The sequence below is a fragment of the Symphodus melops genome, assembly GCF_947650265.1.
Source record: "Symphodus melops genome assembly, chromosome: 20".
Classification (NCBI taxonomy): domain Eukaryota; kingdom Metazoa; phylum Chordata; class Actinopteri; order Labriformes; family Labridae; genus Symphodus; species Symphodus melops.
Window position 1 is genome coordinate 17,128,834 of NC_136710.1, and position 19,526 is coordinate 17,148,359.

The 19,526-nt window shown below is 39.7% G+C and overlaps 1 protein-coding gene across 1 annotated transcript; it reads left to right on the plus strand.

The window, feature by feature from the left end:
• Positions 1-3,508: 3,508 nt before the first annotated feature.
• LOC306841685 (uncharacterized protein) lies at positions 3,509-6,196 on the plus strand (the record flags this gene model as incomplete). The annotated part of the gene is made up of 6 exons (XM_079371632.1): positions 3,509-3,551; positions 3,723-3,890; positions 3,969-4,064; positions 5,353-5,394; positions 5,564-5,614; positions 5,994-6,196. The coding sequence occupies 6 exons, from the start codon at positions 3,509-3,511 to the stop codon at positions 6,194-6,196; spliced, it is 603 nt and encodes a 200-aa protein (XP_079227758.1).
• Between the last annotated feature and the right edge of the window lie 13,330 nt (positions 6,197-19,526).

Genomic DNA, 19,526 nt, shown 5'->3' on the forward strand with positions numbered 1-19,526 from the left:
TGAATGACATTATGAAGTAATAATTATTCAATTCATTAATTAAATGGTCAACTTGCTAAAAGCAGGTAACTTTTACTTGACAAATCTGGCAACCTCATTCAAACCTGGCGAGTGACGTCAGCAAAAAACGCGCTACAACTGGAAACGGACAGGACGTGAACCGGCAGAGCGGAGGCAGTCAGCTAATTCTTGTAAGTATTAAATGCGCTTTTATGTGCTTTCTTGACTGTTAAAATTAAATGTAACTTAATTCAGAGCGAAGTTATTAAAAATGGAGAACATACGTAGTTCTCCGTTCTCTAGTTATCCGTCAGTTTATTTCCTTGCTAGCTAGCTAACACGTAACGTGCAAGAGTGCAGATAGAAATAGATATGAAGCCCAGTTTAAACTGTAACGTAGCCTTCTCAGCAGTATACCGGTATAGCTAAAGTACTTGTGCAAACACAATTTGTGTTGCGGAGCTTCTCATTCATTGCGGTGCATAACCATCAGCCCCGTGCAGTGTAGCATGCTGCGGTCAGTCTGCTGAGGGCTGTTTATCTGCGCCGCGTTGGGTGTCTGTCCAAGTTGTGAATGACAAGTCACCACGAGTGGGAAACTGATATTTTGCGTGTTGTATTGACCAAAAAAACGTATAGAAAGCCTCGACTGGACAGAAGTAAATATTAAGAGTGAACAGTGTGGAGCAGCTGTTATGGGAGGAAACCTTATTTAAACAGTAGGTCGTCTCAGGGGGACACCGATTGTGGGGAAGGGTCTATGTGGTCGATTAAGTAATTATATTCGTGTTACATATACAAACTGAATTTTAAATGACAACATATATTGACTATCTCTATTAATGAAATCTCAAACTACGTTTTCACTTTTGTTACTTACCAGTAAGGTGAACCTTGGTGTGATATAAAGCTAATTTCTAGGTAAGGTAAAGTAAAGTAAAAATATTTGTTGATGTATTCCTCATTATTATATTGATGTGTTTAAAATCTTAAGTGGCCACTATCCACTATAGACCTGCAGACTAACATTATTTCAACAAAAGACAGTGATTCGAAGTTTATTTGGTGTCATGTTTGTGAAATTTCAGTGTGTGATTTGTATTTCTACTTTGATTTGTCCCTCAGCTCTAAGCAACAAGTCTGCAGTTGGTTGAAACCGTTGAAACAGTGCCCGCTCAAGCAACAGCTTTACCACAAGAAAATGATTTGGCCTTACAGGTAAGAAAGCAAAATATCTGCTGATTCTGCTACACTGTGGCAGGAAGACCTCTGGTTACCTTGAAGCACCACATTTGCTTCCCTTTTTAGTATATTGGCCATTACCAAAGGCAAATGCAGGTTTTGAATCATGTACTTTTCTTTTAAGATTAAGGAGGAGTTCAAAAGAATTACAGCAGTTCACCTGGAGAGAACGTTTCGGTGTGGACTACCACACCCCAAAACTGCAGGAGATATTTGCCAGAAAAGGTGGAGTTTGTGGGACTAAAATAAGACCCCTGCTGGATTCACTTAGCCAGGTAAAGAGTTAAATGAATACAATTGGTGTGATTCAGGATGTCATTATATTATATACTGTTTGATGCAGCTCTCACCAACAATAACACAACACTTGTGCATTAATGAGTTCATATTGTAGTCCCTACAAAAGTATCGTCTGTCTGTTACAGCAACACGTTGAAGTCAAACGGGAGACCATAATCCACTGCCTGATGATATTCCTGGGGGAGTCGTCAGAGGAACTCATCAAGGACTACATGGTAAATCTGATACCCAAAAATCAATAACATAACAATAACATTTAAGCTTTTTTCACACTCTTTGAATGGTATTAAATTGATTTACAAACATGCAATTGTCTAATTAAAACTTCTAAACAGATTGAACTGTCAGCCAATAAACTTTGGGTAATCAGGAGATTATTGTTATCAACTGGTACTAAATTTCTATCTGTCACTATTGTCTCAAATTTAAAATTATGTTAAAGTGATTAACATCATTTCATCTGAAATTATCATTTCAGGTGTAATTCAAATTACGAACATTTCTTCTTTTAATTAATCCAACAAATTACCTGTTCAAAACTCAGTGATTTTCATAACAAATTGAGTCATACTGTGCACCTGAACATGGATTTCTCATATATTTTGCAGGATGTCAGCAGCGATGCAGTCAAAGAGGACCAGACTGAGCAAGTTCTGACAATTTGTGTCTGACTAACATGAAGGCCCATCCAGTCCTGATGTGTCCATTGTTGTTGAAGGAACTGAGGTACTTTACAATTGTTGAAGTGTTGACGAGGCGTGCCTCTTTCTCATGGGCATCATCTACACAATTAACTTGAATTACCCACCAAAGGTGAAGCAAACTGTCACCCAAAGTCCTTTCACTGCGAAACAAACTTGGAACGTGAATGCAGGTTGGACACTGTATTTTAAAAGAAGTTGTATACGCATTTGGTCACTTCAAGGCCAAAACTACTGCGAATTGTACTGTCTTAAGAAATCTATTTTTTGGTTTCTTCTTTCAGTGTTGTGGATTTTTTTCCCCAAAAGTTTTTTTGAAATTACACATTTGGATGTTGTATTGGCATTTATTTTGAGATGTACTGAGCCAATTTTTCTAATTGTTTGTGATGTCTTCAGTGGTCTCTATATAGAGTTAATAGATCAAAGGAATCAGCAAAGTATGATCCTTGAACCTACCTTGTAAACACATAAAAGAAAAATAAAGGTGTTGTTGTTTAAACAGAGCTGCTTCCGTTTGTGTAAAGATTTCTTCCAATGAACAGAACCTATGTAGGGAATATTTGCCATAGGAATTGAATGTTAACAAATGTTGTGTAAATATTACTTTTATATAGCCTGTAAAAAATGGGAAAAACAATTTTAAAAGATACCCTGAAAATTAAATAAAATTCAATGAAAAAATTGGTTATTACCAGTAAAGTTACTGACTTATTCTTGTAGAAATGACTCATATTTGTAAGTAAAGTTTACTTGAAAATCACCCTTGTAAAATTTACTCAGGATTTCTGCGTGGAAAAACTTACCTAGGTTTTTCTAAGTAAATAGCACTCCATTCTTTTTTTCAGTGTATGTGGACTCGGCCTCAGTCGGCCCCTCTTGAAGTCACTTCAGTGATCTGGAGTGGATCAATACGTTTATATTAGATTTTACCTCTTATAAACCGGGTATATTTACAGCTAATATTCCAGTTAATAGGAAATAATATTTCTATCAGTAAGTTGTTCAAAATATGATCTCTATCTGTGCTCAGAGCGTTGTATGTTTGTACTGAGGAGTGAAGACTAACCTTAAAAGGCAAGTTTGAAAAATGCAGAAGGGCCGAGCTCTGAACAACTCAGTGGTTTTGTCTTCACATACTTAATTTACAGCATGTCAGATACAGGAACAGGATAAGTGACATCAAAGGCCCCTCCTCTTTGTCCGATTTCTGCTGCTCTCTTTAAAGTTACGGACATTTCAAAGCCACAGTCATACGCACCACGATGAACCAAACGCTGATAAAAGCTTTCCTCCTCTGCAGCCTCAGTAAGTGTTTCATCATTTGTCACATCATTCATATGTTTCATATTGTTTGATTTATCCTCCTTACATGCATCTTTATCCACTTATCTCGTACTTGCTAGCTCGTGTGAAGAGAAGTGTTTCACCTTCAGCTTCTGACTCTTAAGATCTCGGTCACTCATCTGTTTGTTCCAGGTTGGATCTCTGTCTCAGGTTCTGAGTCTCAGACTGTGGAGGTCCAGGCTGGTGGAGATGCCACACTGATGTGCTCCGGCATGGACGAATATGACCCAGTCAGATATTGGCTGAAAGTTGTCAACGGAGGCGACATCCAATGTGTCTCTACTATGACCGGTCTTACCAGTAATGTGACATATCCTAATGGATCCAGTGCTGATAAATTCACTATGTCATACAGTGACTCTACTATCTCTCTCAAAGTCCGTTCAGTAGAATTAAAGGACTCTGGAATTTATTACTGTGGATTTAGCAGAGGGGGGTGTCCAGTTCTTACTACGATACATCTAAAGGTCAAAGGTAAGATTATTTTAAAGTCTTCTTTCTCTCTGTTCCTATTGTCACGTTTAGATTTTTTCTTATTAACTAAAAAAATAGAAAATGAAACCGGTTCGATCAACATTTTGTCTTATATATTTTGTTGTAAATCAGTTAAGATAAAATCTTTCTCTAATAGGCAGCAGTGATGCTCATAACAGCATGAACAACAACCGTACAAGTAAGATTCTCCAAAAGTTTTATTTACTAAACAAACTTCTGACATCTGAAATCCTTCATGTTAAAACGCTCGCTAAATTAAACAGAGTCTGAAGCAATGATCTGTCTCTGTAAAAGAGTCAAACAGAACAGGAACCTTGAGTTCCTGTTCTGTTTGACTCTTTTATATTAATAGAATTACTTTTAATGAGTAATGTAAGAAATTAGTATTACAAATCCAGTAATAATTTCACAGTTTAATTCATTCATAATAAAATTTTTATCCCGGGTAACGGCTGTAACTTCTCCAATGTTACACCCAGGAAGTAAGTGACTCGCCTGCTTCACACTAGATCAGTGTTTCTTAACAATGAGGCCGCAGCCATTTGAAGGGAACAGAACCAAGATCTGCAGTATCTCTCTTATGTTCTTTTCCCTCCTCTGCTGTTTAATCTGACAAGGAAAGAAGCTAAACTGGCTCAAGGACTTCAACCAAGCAGAACACCAGAAGTATCTGAGAGAACCTGCTTAGTGGTATTTTCCTCTCCCTCCGAGTCAATCCAACTTAGTTGGAGTGGACATTGTTGTTCACATGAGTTTTATTGATTGACACCCATTAGTGTTAGTTAAAACAGCACTGTCAGTGTCTACCTGCATCTCTTTTATAAAAAAGGAAATCAACTTTTTTACTCAAAGAATTCCCATCAGCAAACTGTAAAACATACTTTAAAGATCTACAGCTTTTCTCTGCTGATTGTTGGTGGTTTCAACGTCATCATACATTTACTTTAAAGTGTACAAGGAAAACACCTTTTTATATATCTGTGCACAGAGCATGTTTGAACTTTGGTTGGGGCCTCATTTCAAATATGGCTTTTGAAACTAAATGGTTGTTGCTGAACTTAATTTAGGTGCAACATGTTTCACATCAGATACAGGAACATAAGTGACATCAAAGGCCCCTCCTCTTTGCCCGATTTCTGCTGCTATCTTTTCAAGTTGCAGACATTTCAAAGCCACAGTCATACGCACCACGATGAACCAAACGTATCAACATATTGTCTCATATATTTTGTTGTAAATCAGTGAAGATAAAATCCTTCTTTAATAGGCAGCAGTGATGCTCATAACAGCATGAACAACAACCGTAAAAGTAAGATTCTCCAAAAGTTTTCTTAACTCAACAAACTTCTGACATGTGAAATCCTTCATGTTAAAACGCTCGCTAAATTAAACAGAGTCTGAAGCAATGATCTGTCTCTGTAAAAGAGTCAAACAGAACAGGAACTCAAGACCTAAACTTTATTAAATATGTTTCATAGGAAGCAACGAGACAGATGAAGGCCGAGACAGAATGGACAGAAACAGTACAAGTATGATCTTTATTATTGTTTCTATAATGCACAGACTTATTGTCTTTGACATCTTAAAAGCTTAAACAATTTGTTCGCTTGTTGATATAAACCTCACCAACGAGCCTCATAGAATAGCTGTAGCTCTACACTGCCTACAGAACAACCAAGACTGTATTTTATACAAGTAAAGTCGTAAATATATTTTTTTGTATCAAGCCCTGACAAAACACTGATGGACACGAACTGTACAAGTACAATTTTTATTATTATTTATATAATGCACAGACTTCTCTAATCTTTACATATTTTAAAGTCTTAAAGATGTGAGTTTAATCCTGTCAGGTTTTAAAGAGTCCAAAAGGAAAATGTATTCTGACACATTGATCTGTCTTTGTAGAAGTGGAGTGTAATGGAGCAGCGACTCTGGTGAGCATCGTCCTGCGTGGTTTGACTCTTTTGCTTGTGATGGTCGTCATCGGTCTGCTTGTTAAAGACAGGACATTTCACACAGATATGTTTTATATCTTTCTTTATAACTGCAGAAAAGTCATTCATGTTCCTTCAGTGGTCTTCAAAATGACTAAAATGAACATTGAATAAACTGACCAGATGTTTGATTTTGTCCCTCAGCAGCTGAAGGACAGAATCCAGGACACCGTGAGGTGAGTACAATTTAAATGTTGACTTTGAGAGTGTGTAAATAAATTCAGTAATTAAGTTCAATGTTCTGTCATAACTAATTACAGACTCATATCAAACCTACTGTTTTTAGGAAAGATCATTGAAAAGGTTGCTTACCAACAGTTAGAGACTTTTCTCACATAAAACAACTTTTGTTGTTTGTCTGTCAATCTGGACTCTCATCACATCACTCGGTCTAAGACTGTGCAGACTCCAGGTTTAAAATCAAGACCACCACTGACAGGTTATTTTTCCACCTAACACCCGTGATTAGAAGGAACACACCCCTTTGTAAAAAAACAACAACCTTCAATTCATTCATAATTAGGTTTTTATCCCGGGTAACGGCTGTAACTTTTCCAATGTTACACTCAGTAAGAAAGTGACTCGCCTGCTTCACACTCGATGATGATTTTACGCTGATATTTCTGGTCTGTTATTGTTCTCTTCTCGTCCTGCCTTGATCTTGGTCTCGTTCCCTAAATGTCTCGGTCTCAGTTAGAGCGTTCTTGACTTCAACACTGGAACACATTTCTCTAAATTACAGGCTGAATAACCTTTTATCAACGACCAACAACCAAATATCACGATGTGTTCCTGCTTAAAGATCCAGAATATGTTGGTCTACTCCGGGAATAAAACTCATGTCATGTGACCACATGATGACTGTAAATACTGCCTTCACAGAATGAGGCCTCTGATTATCTGAACTGCCAAGAAGTTGTAGAGTTGACCTGAAGCTGTAAGAAGAGAGCTGGAGCCAAATGTCTTTATGCTGCTTCCACATAGAGAGAGGAGGCGACCTGAAAGGATCTTCTATCATACAGTATTACAATGCTTTGGGCTTTAACATGGCTTGTTGGTGAGAGTTAAGTGAATTATCATCTTAATATCAACTTTGACTTAATATTTACTTTTGCTTCATCAACATTGTCTGTGGCTACCTGCATCTCTTTTGGGATGTTTTTACATCCCTACATGTAATCACATGATGCTTCAGTTTATTTTATTTTTTTTAAAGGTTTGTTTTTATTTGCTGTCCTGAATTTGGGTTTGACATTTTTTTGTGATGTATTTTGTGTTTTTATGATCTTAGTTAAAGACAAATTCCCCTCTGGGCAATAAAGGTTTCATTCATCTATTAAAAGATCGAGTTACGTGACGGGTTCTTGCACGAGTTGCCATCTTCATTTGTCTCCTCGTTTCTCAAATTCTTCATCGGCAATGGTTTGTCCCTGTGAATTTTTAAGACGTGTTCAGAAAAGGGATCTTTGTCTGCAGAACTAGATGAGTGAGTGAGGAACACACGAGTTATCGGACAGGAAGAGAGCACAGTGTGGTTGGAGGTGGCAAAAACCATGAGGCCTGTGAATCCTAACCTGTGAGAATACAGTTTGAAATGAAGCTGAATGGGTGACTGTCTGTTGTTGGTTGGTCAAAACAATCAGCTTCTCTGATCTAGTCTGCAGGGCAGAGCTGGCCCAAGCCTCCATTTGCCCTAAGCAAAATTTGATTTTGGGGCCCTCCTATTTCTGCCAATAATATTGATTGTTGATCATTCACACACCTATTATAAACTCCTTGTTGCTCTGGTAGTGTTGTTTACATTGTCTTCAGCCTTTACATATGACATGTAATTTCTAAAGACATGGTGGTGGCCAAGAACATAAATAAGACCAATGAATGATGTCCAGGGTGCCCATATTGTTCCTAATTTCAAAATGTAAAACATTCAGCTACAAGAGTGGCCGAGGGTTGAATGATCCAAGTGATAAAGCTTTGTATTTACTGTAAAAGTCATCTTATCTCATCAGTCTTGTACATATTAGTCTTAAATTGCCTGTTTTTATTTTTAGCTGATTGTTATTTAATGTTGACTTTGTACAGAGAGAGCAAAGTCTGCCAAAGTTAAATTCATTTGGCATTAATATATTTTGCTATTTGAACGGCCAGTTAACAGATACATTTTGCTTTTTTTTTTTTTATCTATTTATTTAAGATTTATTATTGGGCGTTTTACAGCCTTTATTGCAGAGGGGGGTGGTGAATGGGATCCGAAGGTGGGGAGAGAAGCAACACAAATCTCTTTGATAACCATTTCATTACATTGCAAACATACCTTTATCTTGGCATTGTTTTTCTCGTCTTTCTTTTTTCTGCACCTGAAGGATATGTCCTTTTTTGTGATGTTTTTTGACTCTACCTGCGCTTTGGGCGTACAGTGACAGTGCACACTGCACAGCAGGAGAGGCAGAGCTTTGACATTTAAAAAGAGGCAGGAGGACTCACTAGGCCTACACCAGCAGCACTCTGTTGACCTAAAAGTGTGTTTTTGTACAATAATATATCTTTGATCATGTAGAAATCATCAGTCAGACTCGTACATGCAAAAAATAAAAAGTAAGATGTTTTTGTTAAATGCTCTTGGGGCCCCCCTAGTGGCCATGGGGACCGAAGCAAGCGCTGAGTTCACTTGCTAACTAATTACAGACTCATATCAAACCTACTGTTTTTAGGAAAGATCATTAAAAAGGTTGCTTACCAACAGTTAAAGACTTTTCTCACATAAAACAACTTTTTCAATGTCTATCAAGCTGGATAAGATAAGACAATCCTTTATTCATCTCGTGAGCTGAGAAATTTACAGTGTTGCAGCAGCAAAGCAGGATAGCAGAAGAAAATCACACAGTGCAAAAAAAATTAAAATAGATCAAAAAAACATGCATCAAAAACAGTCATCAAGAGCTAGTACGAAAAAGAAATGTGCATCAATTAAAGAGCTATTAAAAAACATGCCTCAGAAAGGAACAGTTGAAATGCCAGTAGCTTAAAGATGTAAGTCTGTATAAACAGTATGAACACTAGTATGCACACAGCACACATAAAGATGAAATGTTATTGCACAAATTGTCCCATAAATAAATATTGCAATGCAATCAAATTGAAGAATAAAAATACAGATAAGATCAGATGACCTCTTATAACATTATTGCACAAGAAGTAGGAGTAAATTGTCCAGTTTGGTGTGTTTTCTGATCTACTGGGAGCTGATTGGTTAAACAGTCTGACTGCAGCAAGAAGGAAGGACCTGCGGTATCTCTCCTTCAGACACCGCGGGTGGCGAAGCCTGTCACTGCAGGACCATGCAAGGGGTGGGAGACGTTCTCCATCAGGGATGAGAGCTTCTTCATCATCCTCCTGTCTCCCACCACCTCCACAGGGTCCAGGGGGCAGCCCAGGACCGAGCTGGCCTTCTTCACCAGTTTGTTCAGTCTGTTCCTGTCTGCAGCCGTGGTGCTGCTTCTCCAGCAGACCACTCCGTAAAAGATAGCTGATGCTACCACTGAGTCAGAAAAAGTCTTCAGGAGTGCTCCCTGAACTCCGAAAGACCTGAGTCTCCTCAGCAGGTGAAGTCTGCTCTGGCCTTTCTTGTCGAGAGCCTGTGTGTTGTCAGTCCAGTCCAGTTTACTGTTCAGGTGAACACCCGTGTACTTATAAGAGTCCACTATCTCAATGTCCTTTCCCTTGATGTTCACCGGTGTGGGGGAAGTGGGTCTGCGTCTGCGAAAGTCCACCACCAGTTCTTTGGTTTTAGCCGCGTTGATCTGGAGGCAGTTCCACTGGCACCAGTCCACAAAGTCCCTGTTGAGTTCTCTGTACTCCCCCTCGTCCCCATTGGGAATGAGGCCGACGATGGCAGAGTCATCAGAGAACTTCTGCAGGTGACAGTTGGCCGTGTTGTAGGAGAAGTCTGCAGTATACAGGGTGAAGAGGAAGGGAGCCAAGACGGTCCCTTGTGGGGCCCCTGTACTGCAGATGACCAGGTCAGAAACACAGTCCCGTGTCCTCACAAACTGTGGCCGGTTGGTCAGGTAATCCAGGAGCCACGATGTGAGGTGCAGGCTGTTAAGAGCACTAGAGAAATCATAGAACTTGATCCTCACAGTGCTCCCATCCCTCTCCAGGTGTGAGAGAGGTCGCTCCATGAGGTAGATGACAGCATCATCCACCCCAATGCCTGGCTGATAGGCAAACTGCAGCTGGTCCATTGATGAGCTCACCAGGGTGCGCAGATGTTGAAAGACCAACCTCTCCAGGGTCTTCATCAGGTGTGATGTAAGGGCCATCGACCTGTAGTGGTTGAAGTCCTTGGGGCGGGAGATATTAGGCACCGGTTCCACGCAGGATGTCTTCCAGAGCTGTGGTACTCACCCCAGTTCAAGGCTCAAGATGAACATGTGCCTCATAACCCCACAGAGCTGGTCTGCACACGTCTTGAGGAGCCTGGAGCTGATGCCATTCGGACCAACTGCCTTCCTGACCGTTAGCCTCCTCAGTTCTCTGTTCACCTGGGTTGTTGTGAAGGACAGGCTGGAGCAGGGGGGCTGTGGACTGGTGGTTCTGAGAGTGGAGATGTGGCTGGAAATTGGGGGAGAGAGTGGTGTACAGGGGGGTGAGATGGGGGATGGGCAATGAGGTGGGGATGGGCAATGAGGTTCGGGCAGGGGCAAATGATGGTGATGGTTGCAGCAGGATGGAATGGGTCGGGGGAGGGGTGGATGGCTGTTCAAATCTATTGAAGAAAGTGTTCAGGTCATTCACCCACTCCTGATCTCTAACCAGTTCAGTGTTGGAGTCCTTGTGACCTGAGATGGTTTTCAGGCCTTTCCCGACTCCACTGACGTTCTGCTGCTGCAGCTGTTCCTCCATCTTCCTCCTGTAGCTGCTCTTCCCCTCCCTGATCTTCCTCCTCAGCTCTCTCTGCACAGTCTTCATCTCCTCCCTGTCTCCTGACTTAAAAGCCCCCTTTTTGTCCTTGAGGAGAGCCTTTATTTCAGGAGTAATCCACGGCTTACTGTTTGCAAAACAGCGTACAGTCTTGGTGGGTACGGTGTACTCCACACAGAAGTTTATATAGTCCGTAATGCAGTCTGAGAGGCCATTGATGTCCTCCCTGTGGTCATCACAAAAACACTTCCCACACAGTTGTCTCAAAACAGTCTTAGAGAGCCTCTTCCGACTCCGGCCTCATCACATCACTCGGTCTAAGACTGTGCAGACCCCAGATTTGAAATCAAGACCACCTCTGACAAGTTCTTTTTCCACCTAGCACCTGTGATTAGAAGGAACACACCCCTTTGTAAGAGAAGAAAAAAAAACTTTAATTCATTCATAATAAAATTTTTATCCCGGGTAACGGCTGTAACTTCTCCAATGTTACACCCAGGAAGTAAGTGACTCGCCTGCTTCACACTAGATCAGTGTTTCTTAACAATGAGGCCGCAGCCATTTGAAGGGAACAGAACCAAGATCTGCAGTATCTCTCTTATGTTCTTTTCCCTCCTCTGCTGTTTAATCTGACAAGGAAAGAAGCTAAACTGGCTCAAGGACTTCAACCAAGCAGAACACCAGAAGTATCTGAGAGAACCTGCTTAGTGGTATTGTCCTCTCCCTCCGAGTCAATCCAACTTAGTTGGAGTGGACATTGTTGTTCACATGAGTTTTATTGATTGACACCCATTAGTGTTAGTTAAAACAGCACTGTCAGTGTCTACCTGCATCTCTTTTATAAAAAAGGAAATCAACTTTTTTACTCAAAGAATTCCCATCAGCAAACTGTAAAATATACTTTAAAGATCTACAGCTTTTCTCTGCTGATTGTTGGTGGTTTCAACGTCATCATACATTTACTTTAAAGTGTACAAGGAAAACACCTTTTTATATATCTGTGCACAGAGCATGTTTGAACTTTGGTTGGGGCCTCATTTCAAATATGGCTTTCGAAACTAAATGGTTGTTGCTGAACTTAATTTAGGTGCAACATGTCTCACATCAGATGCAGGAACATAAGTGACATCAAAGGCCCCTCCTCTTTGCCCGATTTCTGCTGCTATCTTTTCAAGTTGCGGACCATGAGGCCTGTGAATCCGAACCTGTGAGAATAAAGTTTGAAATGAAAATGTGTGACTGTCTGTTGTTGGTTGGTCAAAACAATCAGCTTCTCTGATCTCGTCTGCAGGGCTTAAAATAAAAATAAAAAATCCTCCGCCTGAAAAATGTTGTTTCAATGGCATTTGGCCAAAACAGCTCTGAAATTTGTGGAAAATGTTGTTTGGGTGATTTCTCGATATCATGGTACAAATCAGAGGATAATTCTTAAACGTCTGTAAAAGAACCAAGTCAGGATTTGACACCATGTGGACACTGGACAGTGTCTGAGACGTCGAGTAGGTGAGGGTTCTTTTCCCTTGCTTGTGTCTCTTGTCTTCTCGGCCCTCATCACAGCACAGTTATCCATTCAAACGCTGACTACCTGCTGCCACTAAGGCCCACAGGATAGCAGGACATCTTTCATTTCTTGAATGAGTACTGCAGTATTTATTGATCAAAATAACGGGTTCTTTTCTATTTATTGGGTTAATCATTAAATTATTTTGCGCCTCAGGCCTGAGTTCAGGCACGGCGCCTGTAAAAGCCCTCAGTCTGTGATGAACAAACGTCAAAGTGCATCACAGCTCCTCCCATCAGAGGTCGCACCTCAGAGTCAGCGCTCAGACAAACATCACTTCTGTCTTTTTGAAAGACGTGTCCAACTGTGTCTCACGAGATGTTTCTGTGTTCATATGTATGAAAATGATGGCTGCACATTGATGTTGATGGGATGAAGAGAACTGAGCAAACTGTGAAGGCTTGGTGGTGATGTGGAGGAGGAAGGACGCATGTAAAGATGGCATGGATGATGTGGTGGAAGAGAGGGAGCCTCTTTTAAAAAAAAGACAGCAGCAATAAGACAGGCTAACCATGAGGGAGTGGAACAGGTCTGTTGCATAGATGAGAGCAGTTGATAAAAATGAGTGAGCATAAAGGAAACTGTTCATATTACTGGAGACTCCTCCTCCTCCTATGTTACTTGTAAGATAGTGAGAGCTGCTCCAACATGGATCATTCCCCTCTCTGAGGGACATGTTTGACAGGTCGTCACTCTCTGCTGTTAGTGCAGGAGTCAAAGGCCACACGAAGCAGGGCATTTCTTTAATTTAACTTTCCTCTATTTGAAAAAAGTATCCCGTCAAGTTCTCAAACAGTTTTCGTCCACAGGAAATTGCACTGTCATGTTGGTCATGAACATGCAATAACCTCAACACTCTTCTGCAATGACCACCAGTGACATGAAGTTTGGCCGGAACTTGTCACGTGTAGCAGGCAGGAAACAGGGAGGAGGACCCAAGTGCAGAATAAACTTGATTTATTTTAACAAAAAGGCAAAACAAAAACTTACTTAAAAAAACTAAATCCAAAACGTCTCAAAGCATGAGTGACAAAAAGCACAAGAAAAACCAAAATCCAAAAACCACGATGAGGAGAAACACAGGGAGCAGGGAGAGGAAACAACAGGCCCCGACAACCGACATCTGACAAAGACAATGACACGACAAGAAACTGAGGCAAACACAGAGACTATATAGACATGGGGTAATCAGACACAGGTGATACTAACGAGACAGGTGAGGAACATCAGGGTAATCACAAAGGCGGGAAACACAAGGAACAAAGAACACAAGACCAGAACACTGAGGACAAGTACAAAGTAAAACCTAACACTGACACCACCAAAACCAGATATACAAAATAAAACAGGAAACACCAAAGACTAGACTTAAAACACAAGACAGGAAATAAACTAACAGGCAACATAGGAGGACACAAGGATACAGGGAAACACACTACGGACTAAAGTAAACAGACTAGGAACATACATACACAGAACACGAGGGAAATAATGAAAACTAAAACAGGATTAAATGCAGAACAAAACCAAACCATGACAGAACTCGTCCAAAATGGCCGATGTTGACGGCTGGGTTTGTGTCAGACCGCTGTATGAAGCAGCGGTGACCTCCGTCATTGATTCAAGCGTCTCTGCTCATCAACATAGTGGGAGAGCTCCTGTGTATGTACTGTATGTGTGAGCATGTCAAAAGTCCAGGTAGCAACGTTAACACCAGCATTAGTTTGGTTACATCTGCCATCGCACTGATCTCATGTAAACTGAAGTGACAGGATTGCACAATGTGACGTCTCAAGACTATAATCTCTATAACTTCATTTAAACACCTTCGACACAATTTATGAACATCTGGAAGGACTTTTCCTGTGTGTGTGTGTGTGTGTGTGTGTGTGTGTGTGTCAGCCACAACACACAGAGAGAGCTATAATACCTGCCTATGTGGACTCGGCCTCAGTCGGCCCCTCTTGAAGTCACTTCAGTGATCTGCAGTGGATCAATACGTTTATATTAGATTATACCTCTTATAAGCCTGGTATATTTACAGCTAATATTCCAGTTAATAGGAAATAATATTTCTATCAGTAAGTTGTTCAAAATATGATCTCTATCTGTGCTCAGAGCGTTGTATGTTTGTACTGAGGAGTGAAGACTAACCTTAAAAGGCAAGTTTGAAAAATGCAGAAGGGCCGAGCTCTGAACAACTCAGTGGTTTTGTCTTCACATACTTAATTTACAGCATGTCAGATACAGGAACAGGATAAGTGACATCAAAGGCCCCTCCTCTTTGTCCGATTTCTGCTGCTCTCTTTAAAGTTACGGACATTTCAAAGCCACAGTCATACGCACCACGATGAACCAAACGCTGATAAAAGCTTTCCTCCTCTGCAGCCTCAGTAAGTGTTTCATCATTTGTCACATCATTCATATGTTTCATATTGTTTGATTTATCCTCCTTACATGCATCTTTATCCACTTATCTCGTATTTGCTAGCTCGTGTGAAGAGAAGTGTTTCACCTTCAGCTTCTGACTCTTAAGATCTCGGTCACTCATCTGTTTGTTCCAGGTTGGATCTCTGTCTCAGGTTCTGAGTCTCAGACTGTGGAGGTCCAGGCTGGTGGAGATGCCACACTGATGTGCTCCGGCTTTGACAAATATGACTCAGTCAGATTTTGGCTGAAAGTTGTCAACGGAGGCGACATCCAATGTGTCTCTACTATGACCGGTCTTACCAGTAATGTGACATATCCTAATGGATCCAGTGCTGATAAATTCACTATGTCATACAGTGACTCTACTATCTCTCTCAAAGTCCGTTCAGTAGAATTAAAGGACTCTGGAATTTATTACTGTGGATTTAACAGACGGGGGTGTCCAGTTCTTATTACGATACATCTAAAGGTCAAAGGTAAGATTATTTTAAAGTCTTCTCTTTCTCTCTGTTCCCATTGTGACAATTAAATTTTTTCTTAACTAAAAAAATAGAAAATGATCTTGAAACAGGTTTCGATAAACATATTGTCTTATATATTTTGTTGTAAATCAGTGAAGATAAAATCTTTCTCTAATAGGCAGCAGTGATGCTCATAACAGCATGAACAACAACCGTACAAGTAAGATTCTCCAAAAGTTTTCTTAACTCAACAAACTTCTGATATCTGAAATCCTTCATGTTAAAACGCTCGCTAAATTAAACAGAGTCTGAAGCAATGATCTGTCTCTGTAAAAGAGTCAAACAGAACAGGAACTCAAGACCTAAACTTGTTTAAATATGTTTAATAGGAAGCAGCGAGACAGATGAAGGCCGAGACAGAATGGACAGAAACAGTACAAGTATGATTTTTATTATTGTTTCTATAATGCACAGACTTATTGTCTTTGACATCTTAAAAGCTTAAACAATTTGTTCGCTTGTTGATATAAACCTCACCAACGAGCCTCATAGAATAGCTGTAGCTCTACACTGCCTACAGAACAACCAAGACTGTATTTTATACAAGTAAAGTCGTAAATATATTTTTTTGTATCAAGCCCTGACAAAACACTGATGGACACGAACTGTACAAGTACAATTTTTATTGTTATTTATATAATGCACAGACTTCTCTAATCTTTACATATTTTAAAGTCTTAAAGATGTGAGTTTAATCCTGTCAGGTTTTAAAGTGTCCAAAAGGAAAATGTATTCTGACACATTGATCTGTCTTTGTAGAAGTGGAGTGTAATGGAGCAGCGACTCTGGTGAGCATCGTCCTGCGTGGTTTGACTCTTTTGCTTGTGATGGTCGTCATCGGTCTGCTTGTTAAAGACAGGACATTTCACACAGGTACGTTTTATATCTTTCTTTATCACTGCAGAAAAGTCATTCATGTTCCTTCAGTGGTCTTCAAAATGACTAAAATGAACATTGAATGAACTGACCAGATGTTTGATTTTGTCCCTCAGCAGCTGAAGGACAGAATCCAGGACACCGTGAGGTGAGTCCAATTTAAATGTTGACTTTGAGAGTGTGTGAATAAATTCAGTAATTAAGTTCAATGTTCTGTCATAACTAATTACAGACTCATATCAAACCTACTGTTTTTAGGAAAGATCATTGAAAAGGTTGCTTACCAACAGTTAGAGACTTTTCTCACATAAAACAACTTTTTTAATGTCTGTCAATCTGGACTCTCATCACATCACTCGGTCTAAGACTGTGCAGACTCCAGGTTTAAAATCAAGACCACCACTGACAGGTTATTTTTCCACCTAACACCTGTGATTAGAAGGAACACACCCCTTTGTAAAAAAAAAAAAAAAAAAAAGCTTCAATTCATTCATAATTAGGTTTATATCCCGGGTAACGGCTGTAACTTTTCCAATGTTACACTCAGTAAGAAAGTGACTCGCCTGCTTCACACTCGATGATGATTTTACGCTGATATTTCTGGTCTGTTATTGTTCTCTTCTCGTCCTGCCTTGATCTTGGTCTCGTTCCCTAAATGTCTCGGTCTCAGTTAGAGCGTTCTTGACTTCAACACTAGAACACATTTCTCTAAATTACAGGCTGAATAACCTTTTATCAACGACCAACAACCAAATATCACGATGTGTTCCTGCTTAAAGATCCAGAATATGTTGGTCTACTCCGGGAATAAAACTCATGTCATGTGACCACATGATGACTGTAAATACTGTCTTCACAGAATGAGGCCTCTGATTATCTGAACTGCCAAGAAGTTGTAGAGTTGACCTGAAGCTGTAAGAAGAGAGCTGGAGCCAAATGTCTTTATGCTGCTTCCACATAGAGAGAGGAGGCGACCTGAAAGGATCTTCTATCATACAGTATTACAATGCTTTGTGCTTTAACATGGCTTGTTGGTGAGAGTTAAGTGAATTATCATCTTAATATCAACTTTGACTTAATATTTACTTTTGCTTCATCAACATTGTCTGTGGCTACCTGCATCTCTTTTGGGATGTTTTAAAATCCCTACATGTAATCACATGATGCTTTAGTTTATTTTATTTTTTTTAAAGGTTTGTTTTTATTTGCTGTCCTGAATTTGGGTTTGACATTTTTTTGTAATGTATTTTGTGTTTTTATGATCTTAGTTAAAGACAAATTCCCCTCGGGGCAATAAAGGTTTCATTCATCTATTAAAAGATCGAGTTACGTGACAGGTTCTTGCACGAGTTGCCATCTTCATTTGTCTCCTCGTTTCTCAAATTCTTCATCGGCAATGGTTTGTCCCTGTGACTTTTTAAGATGTGTTCAGAAAAAGGATCTTTGTCTGCAGAACTAGATGAGTGAGTGAGGAACACACGAGTTATCGGACAGGAAGAGAGCACAGTGTGGTTGGAGGTGGCAAAAACCATGAGGCCTGTGAATCCTAACCTGTGAGAATACAGTTTGAAATGAAGCTGAATGGGTGACTGTCTGTTGTTGGTTGGTCAAAACAATCAGCTTCTCTGATCTAGTCTGCAGGGCAGAGCTGGCCCAAGCCTCCATTTGCCCTAAGCAAAATTTGATTTTGGGGCCCTCCTATTTCTGCCAATAATATTGATTGTTGATCATTCACACACCTATTATGAACTCCTTGTTGCTCTGGTAGTGTTGTTTACATTGTCTTCAGCCTTTACATATGACATGTAATTTCTAAAGACATGGTGGTGGCCAAGAACATAAATAAGACCAATGAATGATGTCCAGGGTGCCCATATTGTTCCTAATTTCAAAATGTAAAACATTCAGCTACAAGAGTGGCCGAGGGTTGAATGATCCAAGTGATAAAGCTTTGTATTTACTGTAAAAGTCATCTCATCTCATCAGTCTTGTACATATTAGTCTTAAATTGCCTGTTTTTATTTTTAGCTGATTGTTATTTAATGTTGACTTTGTACAGAGAGAGGAAAGTCTGCCAAAGTTAAATTCATTTGGCATTAATATATTTTGCTATTTGAACAGCCAGTTAAAAGATACATTTTGCTTTTTTTTTTTTTATCTATTTATTTAAGATTTATTATTGGGCGTTTTACAGCCTTTATTGCAGAGGGGGGTGGTGAATGGGATCCGAAGGTGGGGAGAGAAGCAACACAAATCTCTTTGATAACCATTTCATTACATTGCAAACATACCTTTATCTTGGCATTGTTTTTCTCGTCTTTGTTTTTTCTGCACCTGAAGGATATGTCCTTTTTTGTGATGTTTTTTGACTCTACCTGCGCTTTGGGCGTACAGTGACAGTGCACACTGCACAGTAGGAGAGGCAGAGCTTTGACATTTAAAAAGAGGCAGGAGGACTCACTAGGCCTACACCAGCAGCACTCTGTTGACCTAAAAGCGTGTTTTTGTACAATAATATATCTTTGATCATGTAGAAATCATCAGTCAGACTCATACATGCAAAAAAAAATAGTAAGATGTTTTTGTTAATTGCTCTTGGGGGCCCCCTAGTGGCCACAGGGACCGGAGCAAGCGCTGAGTTCACTTGCTAACTAATTACAGACTCATATCAAACCTACTGTTTATAGGAAAGATCATTAAAAAGGTTGCTTACCAACAGTTAAAGACTTTTCTCACATAAAACAACTTTTTCAATGTCTATCAAGCTGGATAAGATAATATAATCCTTTATTCATCTCGTGAGCTGAGAAATTTACAGTGTTACAGCAGCAAAGCAGGATAGCAGAAGAAAATCACACAGTGCAAAAAAATTAAAATAGATTAAAAAAAAACATACATCAAAAACGGTCATCAAGAGCTAGTAAGAAAAAGAAATGTGCATCAATTAAAGAGCTAACAAAAAACATGCCTCAGAAAGCAACAGTTGAAATGCCAGTAGCTTAAAGATGTAAGTCTGTGTAAACAGTATGAACACTATCATGCACACAGCACACATAAAGATGAAATTTTATTGCACAAATTGTCCCATAAATAAATATTGCAATGCAAATTGAAGAATAAAAATACAGATAAG